This window comes from Leuciscus leuciscus (assembly GCF_965113295.1).
Source record: "Leuciscus leuciscus genome assembly, chromosome: 19".
Taxonomy (NCBI): Eukaryota; Metazoa; Chordata; class Actinopteri; order Cypriniformes; family Leuciscidae; genus Leuciscus; species Leuciscus leuciscus.
Window position 1 is genome coordinate 15,166,865 of NC_138743.1, and position 21,223 is coordinate 15,188,087.

The following is a 21,223-nucleotide window of genomic DNA, read 5'->3' on the forward strand; positions in this document are numbered from 1 at the left end:
AGCCCAAACAAAAAGATGAACATACAAATGAATGAGGACAGAGTTATGTGAGAACGCTCAGAACTCATAATAAATTTTAAAAACACAGCACAAAAATCTGCATCTTAACTTATGATAGACGCTCAGGAGTTGGTTCACACAGAATGCATCATTTTTCAAAGCGAAAACGCAAAATGCCCAACGCGGGGAGTGGAACAGGGGAAAACGCAAGATCTCGAGGCGGGTTTTAGTTTAACTTATTTTAACTTGAGTGCTGCGTTTTGAGAATGCTGTGTCATGCGCGAGACGCGAGCGCAACAGTTAAACACGGCTAGTGCGTTCACACTGAAAAACAATGGAAAAGTAGCAGAGTGGAATGGAAAAACACATTCTGTGTGAACAGCCCCTAATGCCAAAGAATGCTTTAATCAAGACATCTACATTTAATCTTTTCACCGACGTCTGTGTGAACATGCATTAAATGAGTGTCAAATGAGTTCTTAGATGCTGGTCCTCAACCAGTGTCACGTCACTCACTTCCATGCAAGATCTGCTTTTGCCTTTTGATATATTAATTTCTTTTAGAGTCATAAAACCATATTCGACAACATATAAAAACGAAATAATATTTAGATTAATTTTATAAAGGTAGAAGGTGTTCTTAAAGAAAAACAAAAAGTTATTTAAAGTCATGCCATCTTAAATGCCAATGTAGTGAAACAGCTGTCGTCAGGGGGTGCTGCAGCACCCTCAGCACCCCTAGTTCCCGCGGCCATGCATTGTGATCATATGGAGAGATCACTGTGAGATCAACGTGTTGACTGGGTAGGAATTTGAACTGGAACGGCTGTGGTATCCGTGGCGACTTTGTTCCCCATATCTGTTTCAACGCTAGGCCACCTTAACCCCTTAACACCTTAACCCTTTAAGGAAGACAGAACTTAAGAAAGGCAAAATCATTGAAGATGCTGCAAGTCTAACTCTGTCTTCTTACTCTTCAGCCAGTTTCTCTCTAGGCCAACCTGTTCTTCAGCATCTGATCCTGAAGGAGTCTGTACTTAGGACCATCTAGCCTTGAGTGAAGCAGAGTTCCCAATTTTATGGTGACCTCCATTAGGCCATCATTGGCTAAACAGTGGCATCAGTGGTTCCAAGTTTGGAGGGTGAGTAGATGGAAATGCTCATAATTGATTACTTTTTCTAGCCGGGAACTGCTCCATTGGTCTTGGGCTCCTCTTTTCAATATTGGATTGCCACAATGCATTCCAGAAAAGCTCCTAAAAAAATTCACTTTCTCAAAAGGCACAAATGTCAAACAACTCAGATCATACCCCTTTCTTCAATATTGACAAAAGCAATACATAACCTTCATCAACGAAAATGTCATGCACGCAATTGCTAACGTAAGCATTTCAGACACTTGACGTTGATTGCACACTTAGAAAACTTGCAATGGCTGACCCCGAAATGAGCACGCATCTAGAGCGCTTTCCATCATAAAACCAATTTTTCCCAATTGCTGTCTTACACAACATACAGTACCACATCATTGCAAACATTTCTGCATTTCAACAAAGTTTGCTGCATAGAAACTACAGATGCAAAAACAAAACAATTCCAAAAAGAGACTTAAATGCCAAACACCACTCAGAACATACTCCTTTCTTCAATATTGTAAAAAGCAACATAGAACATTCATCAACAACGCAGAGCTCACAACCAAAGTCACTGCTCTGTGCCCAATTCACGCTCAAAAATGCACATCATGAGTTGGGAGAGAAGCACTTCCGAAACAAATTTCCAAGCAAAGACCTATAGAAATTATCCCTGAAAATATAGTCTTAACGGTTTATTGAAACTCAATCTGCATTCCATTCTGCTGCGCCTCTCCTCTAAAATGGTTTTGCGTAGTTGAATTCTGTGGGCTTTAAAGTTTACGTGACATTTTAGCACATACATTGGACCAAATGCAGAAAGGACTTCCACAATCTCTTTGAAGCCTACTATTAAAGTCACACACACACAAACATTTCTTTATGTAGACATTTCAGAAACGTGACGTTGGTTGTGCACTTAGAGAACATGCTAAGCCTGACTTCGAAATGTGAAACGAACCGTGTCAGGCATGTTTTTTCCATAAAACCTCATTTTTGTATCTGTTGTCTTATCCGAGATACAATACCACATCGTTTTAAACATTTCAAGTTTTTGCAGTGATGTGGTATTGTCTCTTGGATGAGACAATGTTGGCTTTATACAAAGGACACTGTGACACGGGCCCCAAGACGAGGAGAGGTTTAAGCTGCCACAAAACACAAGAGAGACAGGAGCCGGGTTAAAAGAAATGATCTTTTATTTAGTCAAGAACTTAGGAATTTAAACTGGAACTTAGGTTCCTCCCGGGCTCTGGTATCCGTGGCGACTTTGTTCCGAAGGAAGACAAAACTGAAGAAAAGCAAAATCATTAAAGTAAATGTTGCAAGTCTTACTCTTCATCCAGTTTCTCTCTAACCTCTTAGTCAGAGTGGAACTGGTGGTGGAAGTGTCAACTGCAGGATCAATCATAATCCTATTTGAATCGGATTAATCCTAATTTATTTGCCAATTTTTTATTGTTTGTCGGAAAAATGAAATATTAAATATTTTATTAATATGAATTGTGGGCATTAGTGAATCTTCTGATAAGTTTTGTTTGGCTCTCAACCTTGGAGTTTCAATTGGACTACCCAGTCAACACGTTGATCTCACAGTGATCTCTACATATGATCACAATGTGAGGTCACAGTGAGCTAAAAGTGTAACCTCACAGCGTGTGATCACTGTGTGATCATGTTATGGCCACAATGTGAGTCACCCCAGCTATAAATGTTATTGGACATGGACTCCAACATCGCTCAGACATAAGATTTTGGTTGAAAATTAAAATTGGGTTGACGTCTTAAACATTTGATGTCAGGCTCCAAAGTCATTAAACAACTCCACAAACAGCATTACCAGCTTCACTTATTACTAACCAGACTTTATTTCTGTCATATGTGTACAAAAGTCCTTATTGAGATTAACAGAGGTTTAGATGTTGATGATTTATTGAAATTAATAGTTTGGTTTGATGTCAACATTATGGTGATCAGTGTTTGCTTTAGTTGGGCAGTTTGAGTCTTGATGTTTTAATGCTAGTTGTTCTCTGGCTGCTGTAACTGTTTGTTATGGCAAGAACAGAAAGAGAAAATGTGATCAGGGGCCAGTTGCATAAACATAGCCATTATGTTAAGACTGTGTCTTAAGAACTAGTATGATCAACTAGAAGTTAGTTAGGGGTAATCAGTCTTACTGTTCGGTGTCAAATTAGACCAATCTACGTTTTTATGTTACTGACTTTAAAAAGTTATTAACAGTCTTAAAGAATAAAATTGGATGACTAACTTGTAAGACTAGTCTTAACAGTTTATGCAACTGGCCACAGATGATGTCAGCTACTTGATAATGATATAATCATCATGTAGTGCTCTGATCAGCTGATCTCTTCTAGACACGTGTGTTATTATTTTCATTTAATTTATTAAAATAATGTTTCTATAGTATGATTCTACAGCATGACATCCAACAGTGTTTAAATAAGGAAAACTGTATAATAATAAATAAAAAAACGAAACAATTTGAACTACTACATCATTTAGACACACTCAAACCTCAAGAATCAGCGCGTGAATCTCAATAACGGTGACATGCTTCATGCCGCAATGCATTCTGCATTGTGCAAGGCCAAAGAGCCCAACTAAAGCAAACACTGACCTCCTTTCAAAGAGGAACAAACTTCTTTTAAGAGGTTCAGTCCTGTGTCTGCTGGGAAACTTCCCACTAAAACTTTAGAATGTTAGGGGATAATGTTCTATCAATGTTATCACTAAACATGTTTAAAATGTTTTTAGAGAGTGTATCCTACCTTTTAGGAGAAAATTCTGGTAACAAATAAAATTAGCTACAGAAAACATTACAAGAACAAAACATAATGCTCTCAAAACATTCATAGAAAAATAAAATTTCTAGCTGGGATGAGCTCATATTGTGGTCATAGTTTGAGCACACAGTGAGTGCGCTGTGAGGTTACACTTTTAGATCACTGTGACCTCAGATCGCTGATGTTGTGACCACATGGTGACATCACTGTGAGATCAAAATGTTGCCTGGGTATGCTATGCTGCAAAAAAAGTATGACATTATGGATTGTTGTTTGTCTTCCACATATCTTAACAGTAGGCTTCAAAAAGATTGTGGAAGTCCTTTCAGCTTTTAGCTCTGATGTATGCGCTAAAATGTCACAAAAACTTTAAAATAGAAATGTCAAAATGTCATACTGCTTCATTTATACTGATGCTTGCTTGCTTGCTTGAACTGATTTCCATGACAAATACTACTAATACTGAATATACATTCTCAGTTTCATAAGCATGATAATTTCCCCCCTGAAGTGAGAGATTCATCAACAAATTCAAGAGGAGATGGACTTTAATCAAAAACATGTACTGTATATATTTTTGAAACATGTTCTAGTTTTTTCTTTCTTTCAGTCAGCCCTCTGCTAAAATAGACTTAAATAACTAAATTATTATTTATTTTTTTACATTCACAATTTTAGAATGGAGTGTATATCAATACAAAATGTTTCATTTTAGCGAAGAAGAAAAACATTTAAAATATAAAAGCAAAGTAAAAAAAAAAAAATATATATATATATATATATATATATATAGAGAGAGAGAGAGAGAGAGAGAGAGAGAGAGAGAGAGAGAGAGAGAGAGAGAGAGAGACCAATTTGAAGGTTTCTGGGGATTCTCAGAAATGTTTGGTCTGTGCAAATTTTGTTAGCTGTTTATCTAAGGTGTAAAATGCTGAAGTCTGCTTGTCATGTTATTCATTGTTCTGTGACTATAAAAAGAAATCTGCATTTGCAGCTTATTCTCTGGAGGGTGTAGGGGGACAAATCATATAATTGCCAAATATGCCAAACTGCTGACTTCAATGAACTGCAGCACTGTTTTCAAAATGAAGGGTCTGGAAAGATTAGTAAAGAATTCCTTGAAATGCAATTCTTACATGGATTAATTTACAACATTTAAAACTATAATAAATATTGGGTACCATGAAACATGTAAACAAACAAAAAAACTTTTACATTTTAAAAGAAGGCTAAGCAGGTAGATTGTTTGACAGTTTTAGTTTGTTTATGCAGTTTAACTATTTCCTGCTATAATAACAAACTCACATGAAGACAAACATCAATATTGTTTCTTGACGACTGAGAGTCATGAATGCATGAATACATTTCATAGACAGATCTTATAAATTATAAAATGCACTGACATAAAAAAAAAAACTTTATTACCACTAGCTGAAACCATACATGGCTGTAGAGTTTCATTAAATAGTGCTGTCCTCAATGGTGCAAAACAACCTATTATACTGAATGTCTAAATGGAGCTCTGGGTAAAACTCTGGGTATAGGCAAATGCATTGAACCTTTGAAAGATTATTCTAATAAAAAAAGGAATAAAAAATAAATAAAATCTAAATCTTTTCTCATTTCTCATAAACTCATACTCCAACATAAGTCTCCATCTGTAATTCATTACTTCTTTAGTATTCAGGTAATATTGTGCCCGACACAAACCATGATACACATTCATACATAAGGACCACATTTTTAAGTACAACTAAAGAAGAAAGAAGAGAAAAAAGTATTACAGATTTGGAACAACATGAAGGTGAGTAAAGAATACAAATTACAATTTTTGGTTGAACCTTTCAAATTTAAACAAATTGTGCATTTGTGAGATGCTAGCAAAATCCTCAATAAAGAATTTGACTGAATAATAACCACTGGTGAAATCTTCAAAGTGTGAATCCAGTATGGGAAGGGTGGTACTACTAAAGAAGTGGAGTGTATCAATGGGGAATGTTTTTGTGCAGAAAGTAAATAGTAATAGAAATATTTCACCCCAAAATGAAAATTCTGTAATTTATTCACCTTCAAATCTGTACGGCTTTCTTTCTTTAAGTATGCTTTAATAATGCAAAGGCGTAATGTTAAAAAATGCACTGGCAACTCTTCCATAATGGAAGTGAATGGGGACTGAAAGCAAAAGCAAATGAAACCCATTACAATTAGTTATGCTGTCTACACTGGATGTGGCGCAACACAACAAGTAGTCAAAAGTAAACTGATGCCCCATTCTATTTCTGGCACACTCCACATGCTTACGTACTGCTGTAATATGTCATGCGGCGTCGCGTTATCAACCAGGCAGAACAATCCTCCCATCCACCATAGATAATTTCTCAAATTGCTTATCTAATCTGTCTCAGCTGCCGCCTGAACCCAAACAAACAGATGAACTAGAAGAACTAACTAGCACTATGAGCACCATTCTCTCTAGAACATTGGATGTGGTTGCACCTATTAAATTAAAAAAGGTCAGAGAGAAAAATAAAGCACCATGGTACAACAATACTACACATGTTCTAAAGAGAGAAACCCGTATTTTAGAGCGTAAATGGAAACAAACTAATTTAGAGGTCTTTAGAATCGCGTGGAAAGACAGTATGTCACGTTATAAAAAGGCCCTAAAAGCGGCCAGGGCTGAGCACCTCCGCAAACTAATAGAAAACAACCAAAACAATCCAAGGTTTTTATTTAACACCGTGGCTAGACTAACAAATAAACAGACGTCACCCGAACAAAATATCCCGTTACAGTTCAGTAGTAATGATTTCATGAACTTCTTCACTGAGAAAATAGAAAGCATCAGAACCACAATTGTAAACGTTCAATCTTCAATCGCGCCTTATAATTCAGCTTCAATTATCACCCCGCAAGAACAATTACAGTGCTTTACAACTATAGAACAAAAAGAGTTAAATAAACTTATCACTTCATCTAAAACAACAACATGTTTATTAGATCCTATACCTACTAAACTACTGAAAGAAGTGTTACCTGTAGTGGAAGAGCCTCTCCTCAATATTATTAACTCGTCTTTATCTTTAGGTCATGTTCCAAGAACATTTAAACTGGCAGTTATAAAACCTCTCATTAAGAAACCACAATTAGATCATAATAATCTAGCAAATTATAGACCCATTTCAAATCTTCCATTTATGTCTAAAATATTAGAAAAAGTGGTGTCCGCTCAACTGGGCTCTTTCTTGCAACAAAATGATATCTATGAAAAGTTTCAGTCTGGATTCAGACCGCATCATAGCACTGAAACTGCGCTCGTTAAAATCACAAATGATTTACTTTTAGCTTCTGACCAAGGCTGTATCTCAATACTAGTTTTACTTGATCTTAGTGCTGCGTTTGATACTATAGATTACTCTTAGATCGACTACAAAATGATACTGGTGTTCAAGGACAAGCACTAAGCTGGTTCAAATCATACCTATCTGACCGCTACCATTTTGTCTATTTAAATGGAGAAAAATCGATCATAACTCCAGTAAACTATGGAGTGCCGCAGGGATCTGTATTAGGCCCTCTGTTATTTTCCATATGATGCCACTTGGAAATATTATAAGGAAACATGGAATTAGTTTCCATTGTTATGCTGATGACACTCAAATATATATTTCATCACGGCCGGATGAAAACGCTAAATTTTCAAAATTGACAGAGTGTGTTAAAGATATAAAAGATTGGATGACGCGTAATTTTCTTTTATTAAATCCAGACAAGACAGAGGTAATACTTATCGGTTCAAAAAACCGCACACAAAACCTCGCACAATACAACTTTAACATCATAGGATGTCCTGTTACTTTATCCTCTACAGTAAAATACCTGGGTGTTATACTCGATTGCAACCTGTCTTTTGAAAATCATATTTCATATGTTACAAAAACAGCCTTTTTCCACCTTAGAAACATTGCTAAGCTACGTAATATGCTATCAGTTTCTGATGCAGAAAAGTTAGTTCATGCATTCATGACCTCGAGACTGGATTACTGTAATGCTTTATTAGCTGGTTGTCCTGCATCCTCAATAAACAAGCTACAGTTAGTCCAAAATGCCGCCGCTAGAGTTCTTACGAGATCAAGAAAATATGATCATATAACACCGATTTTATCATCACTGCATTGGTTACCTATAAAGTTCCGTATTAATTACAAGGTACTGCTACTGACTTATAAAGCCCTAAACGGCTTAGCTCCAGTCTATTTAACGGATCTTCTATCGCCCTATAATCCATCGCGCTCTTTAAGATCACTAAATTCAAGGCTTTTGTTCATACCTAGGATATCCAGAACCACCAAAGGAGGGAGAGCATTTTCACATTTGGCTCAAAAACTCTGGAATAGTCTTCCTGATACTGTTCGTTGCTCAGACTCGCTCTCCCAGTTTAAAACTAGATTAAAGTCGCATCTCTTCAGCCAGGCATTCATATAATCCTACAGTTCAAACTACAATCCGGCCTCTTGCTCATAAATGCCAGAGGAGAACTGGCCCCCGACTGAGCCTGGGTTCTCCCAAGGTTTTTTTTTCTCCATTAGGTCACCTGATGGAGTTTTAGGACACCATTAGGTCACTTGATGGAGTTTTTCGGTTCCTTGCCACTGTTGCCTTTGGCTTGCTCAGTTGGGGATATTTTGGGGATATTTAAATTAATTTTATCAATCAATAAATTCCTCTTGAAACAAACTTTGTTGTATTATTTTAATTTAATACTGTGAAGCTGCTTTGATACAATCTGTATTGTGAAAAGCGCTATACAAATAAACTTGACTTGACTTGACTTGACTTACGCTACTTCTGACAACATGACAAATGGATTTGGAGCGTTCACTATGACACATCCAGTCTAGGAAGCCACAAGCGGTTGTGCCTTGATGCCACAATGGTCGTTCTCAATGTGGACATGAGGCCTGTTGCATGAAGCCGGTTTCTGTTGCTACCCAGGTAAATTTAAGATTAATTTCAGCAAACTCTCAAGAAGGCGGATTGGTTTTTAGCGGTTCATCGCCATGGTAACTTATGCTACATGGCCAGAGCAGGTTTTATTCTGGGTTCGAGATCGCAAACCTAAACTGGACCAATCAGCTGTGAGCAAAGTGACTTCACACACACACACACACATATATATATGTGTGTATGTGTAATGCCATAAAGCTACTCCCCCTGTATCTCCTCCAAATTAAAGCAGTTCATAGTGAAAGAATTTAGACAAAATTGTCTGTCTTTTGCGGCAAATTATTTATTATATTTATATTATATGAATTATAATTATTTATAATTCATATAATTATTATATGAATTAACAATTAACATTAAACTTTGCATTTAAATTAATATACAGTAAATATCTACATAAGCTTTAATATAAAGCTTTTAAACTGATTAAGCTTAAGTGTTTTCTTTTGAACTCTTCGTGAACATGTCAATTATTATTTAAATTCAATTGATTCACTTGCATTTTACATAACGATCTCTTAATCTTCAGCAGAAAAGTGAATTGTGCTGCTCTCTCAATCAAACTGATGCTCTCCGTGTTTCGTGTGATTGGCTGTTCGCTGCAAATGACACACTTTCAGAGTTAATCATAAACTCTGGATCAAACTCTGAGTTGACAATGTTTATATCAGCGTTGTCAGCCTACTGAACCTGATCTAAACCTTACAGAATGAAAATATTTACATATATTTATGATCAATATATGGTGTAAATATACTGAAAAATATATTAAAATATATATATATATTTTTTTAAATATATTATATATATAATATATATATATATATATATATATATATATATATATATATATATATATATATATATATATATACAGTATATATATATATATAAAATGCGTTAATATATTGTGTTAAATATAACAATACATGTAATAATACATAAGGATTTGCCACATATGTTGGAAAATATATTTACAATACATTTACTCTGTAATACCGTTCAGGGTACTTACAAAACGTGGAAAATAATTGCCTTAAATTTCTCCAAGGATATTTTACCCAAATTTAAGCTTAAATTTAACCCAAAAATAAAAGCTTCTAATATAAAAACATACAAAAGAGTGTCTGGAAAAAAAATAAACTATGCATTCATTTCTATTTATCAAACTGAAACTTAACTGAATAAAAAACATCAGCTTAACAAAGAGGTTAACAGATCACTGCAAAAGATAAATGCCTTTTAAATAAAGCAACATGCAGCATATCATCAATCTTTCTTGATCTTCTCCTGGACTAAAGCACAGGCTCTATTCTTCAGCACAATTGTGACACACAAAACTCAGACAACAGAAACCTTTTAAATCCCAACAGAACATAAAATACTAACAGATCTCTGAAGATCTCAGCAGAGGAGGCTTAACCCTTGTGTTATGTTGCGGGTCAATTTGACCCGTTTGGATTTTCTAGTTGTTGGAAATACTGGTTAACCTATGGTTTTTTTCTTGATATTTTGTGACTTTTTCTCATTTATCATCATGAACATGCATGCAAAGTTTCAACATGCTGGTGTTTTTTGACATATACAAACAAAATTACTGTTACTTTCGTGATGTTCGCGGGTCAATTTGACCCGCATATTTTAACGCTCTAAGGCAACTGTACGGACCCAAAATAATAACATTTCTTGGTTATATTTTGTTATTTAATTTTTTTACTACCTTATGAAGCTAAAAAAATAGGTTTTCCACACTTATTTCAATATAGAAAAATATTTTGTCAGCCACAGATGGTAAAAATTACCTATCATTTATTTTTTCAAGCTACCTGAAATAATATTAAACCTTTTTTTTTCTTCTTGATATTTTGTGACTTTTTCACATTTATCATCATGAACATGCATGCAAAGTTTCAACATGCTGGTGGTTTTTTTTTTTACATATACAAACAAAATTACTATTACGTTTGTGATGTTCGCAGGTCAATTTGACCATCATAGGCAGCTATTCAAAAGCAACTGTACAGACACAAAATAAAAACATTTATTTTATGTATGTCAGGGCATCAACTCCAGTTCTAAAGTGTAAGTGTATCTAAAAGTGCTCTAACCCAAACCAAACACACTTGAAAAAGCTAAATCATGGTGTTCAGAATTAATTGCAAATTACAAATGAAAATCTTTGACAGACACAGATAGTAAAATAAGCTCTCATTTATATATTCAAGATATCTGAAATATCTTGAGACTTCGACATAGACAGCAGGAAAAATGAGCTCAGATTAATTGATTAATTGTTCAGTTATGGTGTTCTAAGCAAAAAAAAAAAAAAAAAATGTTTATATGCAAATATATATCAATATAATGTATATTCAAATTTTGTCAAAACAAAACAGTTTTAAAAAATGGTTAAAAAACATTTTCATTAAATCATATCTTCAGATATATATTTTTTGGAATATTTGACAAATGTTGATATTAAAAGTTTACAGTTTGTACCTGAATCTTTGTTGTTTTTCATAGTGTGATTTTTGAGGAATTGTATTGAATCCAATTAGGGTCAATTTGACCCGAACCATAAGGGGAGTGCACAGAATTCCAACATAACACAAAAACAGCATTACCAGCTTCACTTATTAGCAACAATTTTACTTTATTTCTGTCAGACGTCTACAGAAGCTCTTATTTAGAAGTAGCTTTTAGCAGAGCTTTAGATGTTGATGATTTATTGAAAATAATATAATTGTACAGTTACCATTATGGTGATCAGTGTTTGCTTTAGTTGGGCTCTTGATTTTTGACTTCATATCTTTAGATTAATCTGAGTGCTGTAACTGTTTATACAGCTTAAAGAGACATGATGAAATTGGTAGATAATCTGTTGGGTATTTATTGATGATGACATAATCATCATTAATTATACACATAGAGTCACAGATCTCACCCCCAGGTTTTTCACAAAAATCTGTTAAATCATTCAATGCGCTTGAATGTTGTAATATAAACACTGTTGTAGTAATCTGAGACGTTTTTAAACATGATTAAGGTTGCAATGCATTCTGGGAGCTACCATAGTATAAAACTAATCCATGGTTCCCAGCATGTGCAGCATGAAGCATGTCACTATTGTTGAGATTCATATGCTGATTCCTGATGTCTGTCTGTGTAAAAATATGGCAGTAGTTCAAAATGTTTTGAGCACAATGTGTTTTAAAAAAAAAAAACGATCTGATTTCCACAATATTGCTGATTCTCTTGCTATCATATCATTGTTCATAATCCAATATTTAAATGCATCAAATGATGTAACAGACTTTTGTGATAAACCTTGGGATGAGATATATGACTCAGTATAATTAATAATGATTATGACAACAGATTATCCCAAAAAATTCTCTTGGATTTTTTAGCAATATGACTGTCTTAAACACATATTTTCAGCAATCAGAGGAAAACTAATGATAAAAAGTCAAGGGTCAAGAGCCCAACTAAAGCAAACACATTATTCTTATTCGTTATTCTTTTCAATAAATCAACATCTCTGTTAATTCTCAATAAGAACTTATGTAGACGCCTGAAAGAAATAAGGTCAAACTGTTAGTAATAAGTTCTGCTGAGATCTTCAGAGATCTGTTAGTATTTAATGTTCTGTTGGGATTTAAATGGTTTCTGTTGTCTAAGTTTTGTGGGTCACAATTGTGCTGAAGAGTAGAGTCTGTGCTTCAGTCCAGCAGAAGACCATGAAACACTGATGATATATTGAATGTTGTTATATCTAAAAGGATTAAATATTGCAGTGATATCTGTTAACTACAGCAAGCTGATGTTTAACAAATACAAATAAATGCCCAGTCTATCATTGTCCCAACACTCTTTGGTATGTTTCTATATTAGAAACTTATGATTTTGAGTAAAACATCCTTGAGAAATTTAAGGCACTTGTTTTCCACATGTTTTCTAAATACACTCAATTTATAACATTATACAGTGTTAATTTATCGTAAATAATGGTAAAAAAACAACAACAAAAAAAACGTACATTTCTTATGTATCATTCAATATATTATACTATATAACACAATATATTAATGCAATATATAATTTAATAAAATATATTATATTGTTAATAAATATATGGAAATATATTTTTGTTCCATAAGGGAAACCATGTTGGATTTGTATGTTTTTGTCAACTCTAAACCTACTCTGAAGCTCAAGTTTGTTCAACTAGCTTCCTGCAACAGGCCTATGGTGTCAAGCTCCACAAATGACAGAACTGAAGTTTTGCCCGGATATAAAAAAAATAAGGAAGATAGTCATACATATTTGGAATAACTTAAGGGTGAGTAAATGATCACAAATTTTCTGGGTCAACTATTCTTTTAAGGGGTTATTTATGCTGTGCCACTGGCAGAATATGAGAACTGAGGGAAGTGGGGTCTTCTATCACTGTCAAAAGACTCCATGTTTTCATCTGGAAAAAAAGAGAAAATGAAATTAATTATTCTTTTTTATTTTATATCATTATAAAGAAACCTGTCACCACTAGATGGCGCCTTCGTTAACAACCAAATATCTGTTGATTGAGAGTTACTGTAAGCATGTAGTGTAATGTTACCTTGGCCTGGGGGTGTGATGGTGATGGTCTGCCCTGTAAACTCCACATCAAAATAGCGAGTGTCTGTTTCTGAGGTTACCTGAGGCTTAAAAGGTGGAACAAGCTGTGGAGAAACAGAAAAACAATATTATACTTGAGTGACCTCTACCTGGAGGCATATCGTAGCATCCTACATAGCAACATTGTGACGTCCCAGATCCGGCCCACATCTGACACATGTGGAATGATGATCTGGCCCGCATGCAGCGTGGAATGACGGCCCTTTGATGGCTCACTCCTGTTTGCCAGATCTGGACCACAAGCAGGCCATAGCAATGCCACATGTCTGCCAAGAGCAAAATAATTAAACCAGAACTGAACATTATCTGAGCCACAAAATCTGTGTATATTAAATATGATGTCATCTCAGCCTAAATAAGCATGTTAACAATCAGAATCACTGAATGAAAGTAGAGAACAGAAAAAGAGACAAGCAGAAACACAAGAACTACAACTGACTTCCAGCCACAGCCTTAGATGAAATCAACTGAAGAGAAAAGAAGACATTAAAGCGACACTATGTAACTTTTCAACCTTCATAATATATTTCCAAGATCCTTGTGATGGTACATCGACTTACAATAGTTTGAATGACACGTCTGCCATAGCCTGACAGGGTCTGTATCGCTTTTACTGGCACTATGTAACTTCGGTGTTCGGGTAGTAACCAGAGCACAAAAAGAACTACAAAATTCGACTGCTTTACGGCATACATCACTTCCCCCACCACTTCGTCAAATTTGGACGTGAGAGGCCAACCAGCATTTGTTTTCGGCTTTCGTGCGTATGTTTTTGTCATGGGGGTTGTTTACACCTGGCCACTTCATGCGTTTTCTCAGATCGGATAGCTATCCGATCATGAAAAGTCCAGGTTTAAATGCCCTCCAAAACGCATTTGAGACGGATTTGAATCCGATCCCTCAAACCACTTCAGGAGGAGATCTGAGACGCATTCCAGACGAAACTGGACAAGTGTAAATGCATATGGTTTTTGAAACCACATATGTCAATTGTACTCCTCCCAAAAATGCTAAAAAAAAACAAAAAAAAAAACGTGTGAGAGCGTTGTATAGGCTATTATGTTATATCCAGATATGACGACGCGCTGGAACACGCATCACCGCAGATGAGCAACTGCATCAAGCCAACGTGCAAACTATAGCAAATCAAAGTGAAAGTAAGTCGCAGACGCTTAACACACAATCTTCATCATTAAAAGTAAAGAAACGAAATGATCTTACCAGGGCTGTTACTGCTCTCTCTTATTGCGGTCTTTGATTTTGAAATTTTAGCTGATGATCTATAAAATGCAGCTCATATCTGTTGCTTTCGGTGACGTGAACTCCATTAAATCTGCATAAAGCGCAAGAATTGAAGATCGAATTTAAATCCGTTTCGCAAAAATACATTTATGTGACCAGGTGTAAATGGAATCGTTTTGATAAATCAGATAGCTATGCCTCACGAATTAGTTTGCCAGCTGAACTCAGGTGTTGTGAGGTGTATTTATCACGTAGTCCTGAGGGATATCAGACGACGCTGTTGATTGATTCCTCCGATTATCATGAGAACAGCTTTCAATATCTCACATAATTATCATAAATAAGCCTAACGTAGAGGTTGTAAATAGTGTAAACGAGCACAATTTGCAAACTATTATGATAAATTGCAATAATCATGTCTAATGACATCATAACGGCCAATGTTATGAAATAATGCGACGTACATTTAACTTAATTGATGTTATCTGGCATTTACATTCCAATAAAAACAACACAAATTAAAGCTGCAAGCAGCGATGAAAGGGCCCTCGCACTCGTGCCATCGTCACTCGGTGGCTTTAGGAAGACAGAGCATGGTTGGGCAATGTGCATTTAAGGAGGTATATATAGTAGTTGCTAGCATGTTTAGTATGTTTCTAGCATGCTTAGAACACAGTAGTTATGTGGTTAGTACTACATTACTGTGTTAACCATGTCAGTTTATGTTGCCAGTAGGTGGGGTTACGTCTATATCGGAATATCGCTGTGTAGATGTGTTCAGTGCAGGACTTTTATCAAACATGTGAAGTTTGGGGCAGATTGGACATTGTATGCTTGAGTTACAACAACTTCCTTTAGCATTTCTAGCATGTTTTATTATGTTTCTAGCATATTACATATTAATTTTGGGGTAGATTGGACATTGCATGCCTGAGTTACAGCAAATTCATATTTAATTGCAGTAATAGCATGCTTCAAGACTTACAGTAGCTAAGTATTTGATAGCATGTTTCAAGTATGTTGCTAACATGTTTAGCAGTTGGTGTATGTTATTAGGAGTCCAGAACAGTGTTAAACGTCACCTCCTGTTGCCAGCAGGCGGCGCTATGACTATATCTGAATATGAGCATGGACTTGTGTTCAGGAGATAACTCTTATCAAACGTGTGAAGTTTGGGGTAGATTGGACATTGTATGCTTAAGTTACAACAACTTCCTTTGGCATTTCTAGCATGTTGTAGAACTTAGCTGTGTGTTGCTAGCATGTTTCTTGCATGTTACATATTAAGTTTGGGGCAGATTGGACATTCCATGCCTGTGTTGCAGCAAATTCCTATTTAATTGCAGCAATAGCATGCTTTAGCACTTAGCTAAGTGTTTGCTAGCATGTTTTAGCATGTTTAGCACTTGCTGGAACGTTTTTATATGTTTTTATATGTCCACAACAGTGTTTAACATGTCACTTCCTGTTGCCAGCAGGTGGCGCTATGACTGTAACTGAATATGAGCATGGTCATGTGTTCAGGACAGAACGTTTATCAAAAGTGTGAAGTTTGGCGCAGATTGGACATTGCCTTCTTTGAGTAACAACAACATCCTGTTTCATTGAATTACCATGCTTTAGCCCTTAGCAAAGTATTGCTAGCATGTTTTAACATGTTTCTAGCATGTTTAGAAGTCAATGGCATTTTTAACATGTTGCTAGAATGGCATCAACGTGTTAAACATGACACTTCCTGTTACCAGTAGGTGGCGCTATTACTATAACTGAATATTCTCATGTAGATGTGTTCAGGCCATGACTCTTATCAAACGTGTGAAGTTTGGGGCAGATTGGACATTCCGTGCCTGAGTTACAGCAAATTCCTATTTAATTGCAGTAATAGCATGCTTTAGCACTTAGCTAAGTGTTTGCTAGCATGTTTTAGCATGTTTCTAGTATGTTGTTAGCATGTTTAGCACTTGCTGGCACTTTTTTATGTTATTAGGAGTCCACAACAGTGTTAAACATGCCACTTCCTGTTGCCAGCAGGTGGCGCTATGACTGTAACTGAATATGAGCATGGTCATGTGTACAGGACAGAACACTTATCAAAAGTGTGAAGTTTGGGGCAGATTGGACATTCCATGCCTGAGTTACAGCAACTTCCTGTTTCATGGCGAAACATCAAAATTTGTCAGGCCGCCGAGGACCCGCCCTTCGATGAAAACTCAAGATCTTCGCAATTTAACGTCGCAAAGGCTTTAAGATTACACTCACCAAATTTGAAGATGATCAGATTAAAACTGTAGGAGGAGTTCGTTAAAGTACGAGGCCTGAAAATGGCAAAAACTGCACAAAAATCTGAGAGGAAGTTGAAAATGGCTGACTTCCTGTTGTGTTTAGGGCTACGCTCCAAGAGACTTTTTTGTAGGTATTAGGTCCTTACATGTATGTACCGAATTTCGTACACGTACGTGGAACATAGCGGGAGGCGCACTCCGTTGAACTTTTATAGGTGGCGCTATCGAGCCATTTTGCCCCGCCCAATTCTGAAACCTATATCAGATGTAAATTTTCGCCAGTTCTGACGCGTGTGCAAAGTTTCGTGAGTTTTCGAGCATGTTTAGGCCCTCAAAAATGCAATTAAATGCGGAGAATAATAATAATAAATATAGCTGCGAGCAGCGATTGCGGGCCCAAGCCGGTGGCACCGCCACCCTGGTGCCTTTAGTTACACTAAAGGCACCGGGGTGGCGGTTCCACCTGCTTGGGCCTTCCATCGCTGCTCGCAGCTATATTTACATATATATATATATATATATATATATATATATATATATATATATATATATATATATATAATAAAGACGGGAAATTTTACTTGTCTTACCTTATTCTGATTTTATGATACACTCAAAATATTCCACAACAAATCCTTTAAATTTAATGTAAAAATAAAAACGAAAGTAAGTGTTGGGCTCACGTAACCCTTCCATTAGAATCAAAACGTTTCAACAGTTGTGATGTATTTGGATGCTAAACTATTCTTTATTATAGGCTTTGTACTTCACTCGTGTTCCAATATCGACGGAAAAAATCATCCTCTTCACACGCGCAAAAATGTGCTTTGGAAAAATCACAGTGGAGCAGTGCTTACTGTGAATGTACGAACTGTACTACTGACTATTTAAACAGAGCAGTGTGTATATGTTAGGTTTACTATTTTATTATATTTTATTAAGGCTATAATGAACAGGCTGCGATGTCAAGTTTGCAATGCTGGAATGTGTGTGTGATTTAACAGTAGACACATAAAAACATAATTGGCACATAATTTTGTTCATACAGGACATCATTCAAACTGCAAAGTGTTTACTTCTATTTATATACACTCGCAATAAAACACAACATTGTGCTTTTGTAAAATAAATTCAAGCAATCCACCCCCCGAAATGGCGTTCATTTTAAAATTAAACTAAAAGCTCTTGGCTAAACAGGCATTCATAACTGTGAGCGCCCACGGCGAGGAACGAGCAGAACAGAGCGAACGTTTTTTAGTTAATTCCTACTTCCATAGGAATTCATTGAAAATGCTCGCTCTACTCAGCACCATTATTAAAGTCTGTGCAGACATCTGTATTTTACTTTAAGTTAGCGATTTAAAAGCCCCCAGCGGTGTCACACGTCGATTAACCGACATCCCTAAAATATTTATATATATATACAATAGGCCTACCTGAAAGAGAATTTGGCTTGCCCGACCAGAGTAGCCTGATTTGAACGTCAATGACAAAAAATAACTTGGGAATTACTAAAACGAGAGATTATTCTAATTTTATTAAATTCATTTTAAGTTGCAATCAACAGTTGATAATAAATGTATTACTGATCAATGGTAACAAGGTTGCGCTGCTGAGGCTCGTGCAGCTTCTCCAGGAGAAACGTAAACAAATGAGCGCAGCACACAAAAAAGAAACCCAGTTAACAACATACTGACTATAAAAATTACAAATATGGAGTTTTTATATATTTTATAACCTATGATAGAGTTAAGCAACCTCACTTGACGAGTAGGCTACCGTTTCCTGAATACAATCACGATTGAAACTGTGACATTGATTTCATACAACAGGTTAATAAACAGTTATAATTAAGTCACTTACATTTTAGATGCAATATTGACTGTTTTTGTTCTGTTTCAGTAGCAAAGATAGTTAAACAAAGATCACAGCAGAACCGTCACGCATCTCACGGCAACTTGTTTTCTCATTACTGAATGATTCAGCATTTTGAACGAATCGGTTGACTCAAAGATTCAATGATCAATCCATAAACATCTGTCTCAATCATGAATGACTCAGTCATTCGAACGAATCGTTTGAACGAATGAATCAATGACTCGCTCATTAAGACGGTCGCCTGGCGACACCTAATGGCGGTTTAGTGTTATGTTTAAAAGTATCATTCTTTCCAACGTGTGTGCACCATTATCAATGTCCGTGCGGACGTCCGAATTTTACTTTCACTTTTATATTAGCGATTTAAAAGCACCCGCTCGTGTCACACGTCGATTAACCGATGGGAAAATATCCTCACAGTCATATACCTAATACATTTATATTTAAATACAATATAGGCCTACCTAGTAAAAAGTTTAATATACTATTTTTATATCCTTTTGGACACAAGAGGGCAGTATAGCCCTATGTTAGCTTTTTTGTTGAATCAAATAGCACTAAAAAGCCTGTTTTTAACTTTTTTTATACTTCTTGAATTGCAAAAACAGAATAAAATGGGTTTAGTTCTAATATTTGTATAATTTTCTATAAAAATAAACGGTGTATAATTACATTTGTAGAAGATATGAGATGTTTTCTGATTCCTTTTTTGACATTACTTTAATCCCTCGCCATATCAAAACCGTTTGAGATATTTATTATCCGTTCACAATTTAGCATATTTAATGTATTTTCATCATGTTGAAAAAGTTTGGTGGGAATAAAATAAATAGTTTAAGAGGAGTGTCTAAAAATTCAGAGGCTGATTTTGCAAAAAAATCCACATTCAGACCAAAATATCTGACTTCCTGATGGCCGGAGCTAATGAATGTAAATTAGAAAGTTGTCCGGCTTGATGAGTACAATATACAAACTATTTTTTTTTACTGTAGTTAAAACTAACCCGCCCACTTTTGTCAAAAGCATGTTGAAAGTGACACACTTCCTGCTGCCAGTTGGTGGCACTATAACTTTGACTCACAATAGTTACATCCATCTGATCGGCCTCTTACCACGAACACACTGCTGAAGTTTCATCAAGATCAGTTAATGTATGCAGAAGTTATTCCACTTCGTGTTTCTCTTTTCTCGCCATAAATTCGTTTCCTCGCCACGGCCAAACCGTTCGAGATATCAAAAATCCGTCCGCAATTTAGAATCCTCAATGTCTTTACTTCATGCACACCGAGTTTGGTGGGGATTGGATGAATTCTCTAGGAGGAGTACTTCGCATTCCACAGCAAGCGTTTTCCAAACAACCCATAATAGCCGACTTCCTGTTGGGCTGGCGTAAAACTTGACCGGGGGAAAGTTGTTCGGCCCGATGATATCTATATGTGTACCGAGTTTCAAATTAATTCATGCAAGCGTGTTTGATCTATGGACCAAGTTTTGAGACCCCGTTCAAGGGGGCGCTGTTGAGCCCCCCTGCCACGCCCGGGTACCAGCTTCAACCCGTCCCTGATGGCAGGGGGTTCCGACTTGTATGTAATGTTTCAAGAGTTTTTGAGCACATTAAGGACCCCAAAAGCCCCTGAAACCTTGATTAACAATATAAAAGCAATAGTCAAATCCCCCCTCCCCTCACACACACAGAGACACAGAGAGGGGGAGAGAAAATTCTTCAGAAAATCCACATTCAAACCATATCTCTCTTCCTGTTGGTCGGAGATCGTTAATGTAAATTAGAAAGTTGTCCGTCTTGATGAGAACAATACACATACCAAGTTTTGTTGCTGTTGATAAAACTAACCCCCCCACTTATGACTAAAGGTGGCGCTACTGAGCCCCTCACCACGCCCGTTTCTGAAACTTTGCACATGTCTACGGGCTAATAAATGTGATGTGTCTGTCGAGTTTCATCCAATTTCAAGTATGTTAAGAGTCTCAAAAGCATCAAAAAAGAATATTAAAGTTTGAAGCGTTGCCATGGCAACAGTATTAAAGATATCAAAAATCCTTTCACAGGTCTACATCTGCCGTGTGTTTACATTATACACATAAACTTTGAAGCAAATCGGTTAAAAATAAGAGGGTGATTTCAAAGCATTTTGAAAGGGACACACTTCCTGCTGCCAGTTGGTGGCGCTATAACTTTGACTCA

The 21,223-nt window shown here is 36.1% G+C and overlaps 1 protein-coding gene across 5 annotated transcripts in view; it reads right to left on the minus strand.

Annotated features, from left to right (window-relative positions):
• Nucleotides 1-9,843: 9,843 nt before the first annotated feature.
• LOC309482898 (RAC-alpha serine/threonine-protein kinase) overlaps nucleotides 9,844-21,223 on the minus strand; it is a 115,411-nt gene continuing 104,031 nt past the window's right edge. For 4 of the 5 annotated variants that reach the window (XM_082148495.1, XM_082148496.1, XM_082148493.1 and 1 more), the window contains 2 exons: nucleotides 13,560-13,662; nucleotides 9,844-13,415 (listed from right to left, as the gene is read on the minus strand). In XM_082148495.1, coding sequence (XP_082004621.1) covers nucleotides 13,336-13,415; nucleotides 13,560-13,662 — 183 coding nt within the window. In that variant the 3' untranslated portion in view covers nucleotides 9,844-13,335. Of the gene's footprint in view, nucleotides 13,416-13,559; nucleotides 13,663-21,223 lie in introns of those variants that run through there. The other variant, XR_014200417.1, reaches the window with a different exon arrangement.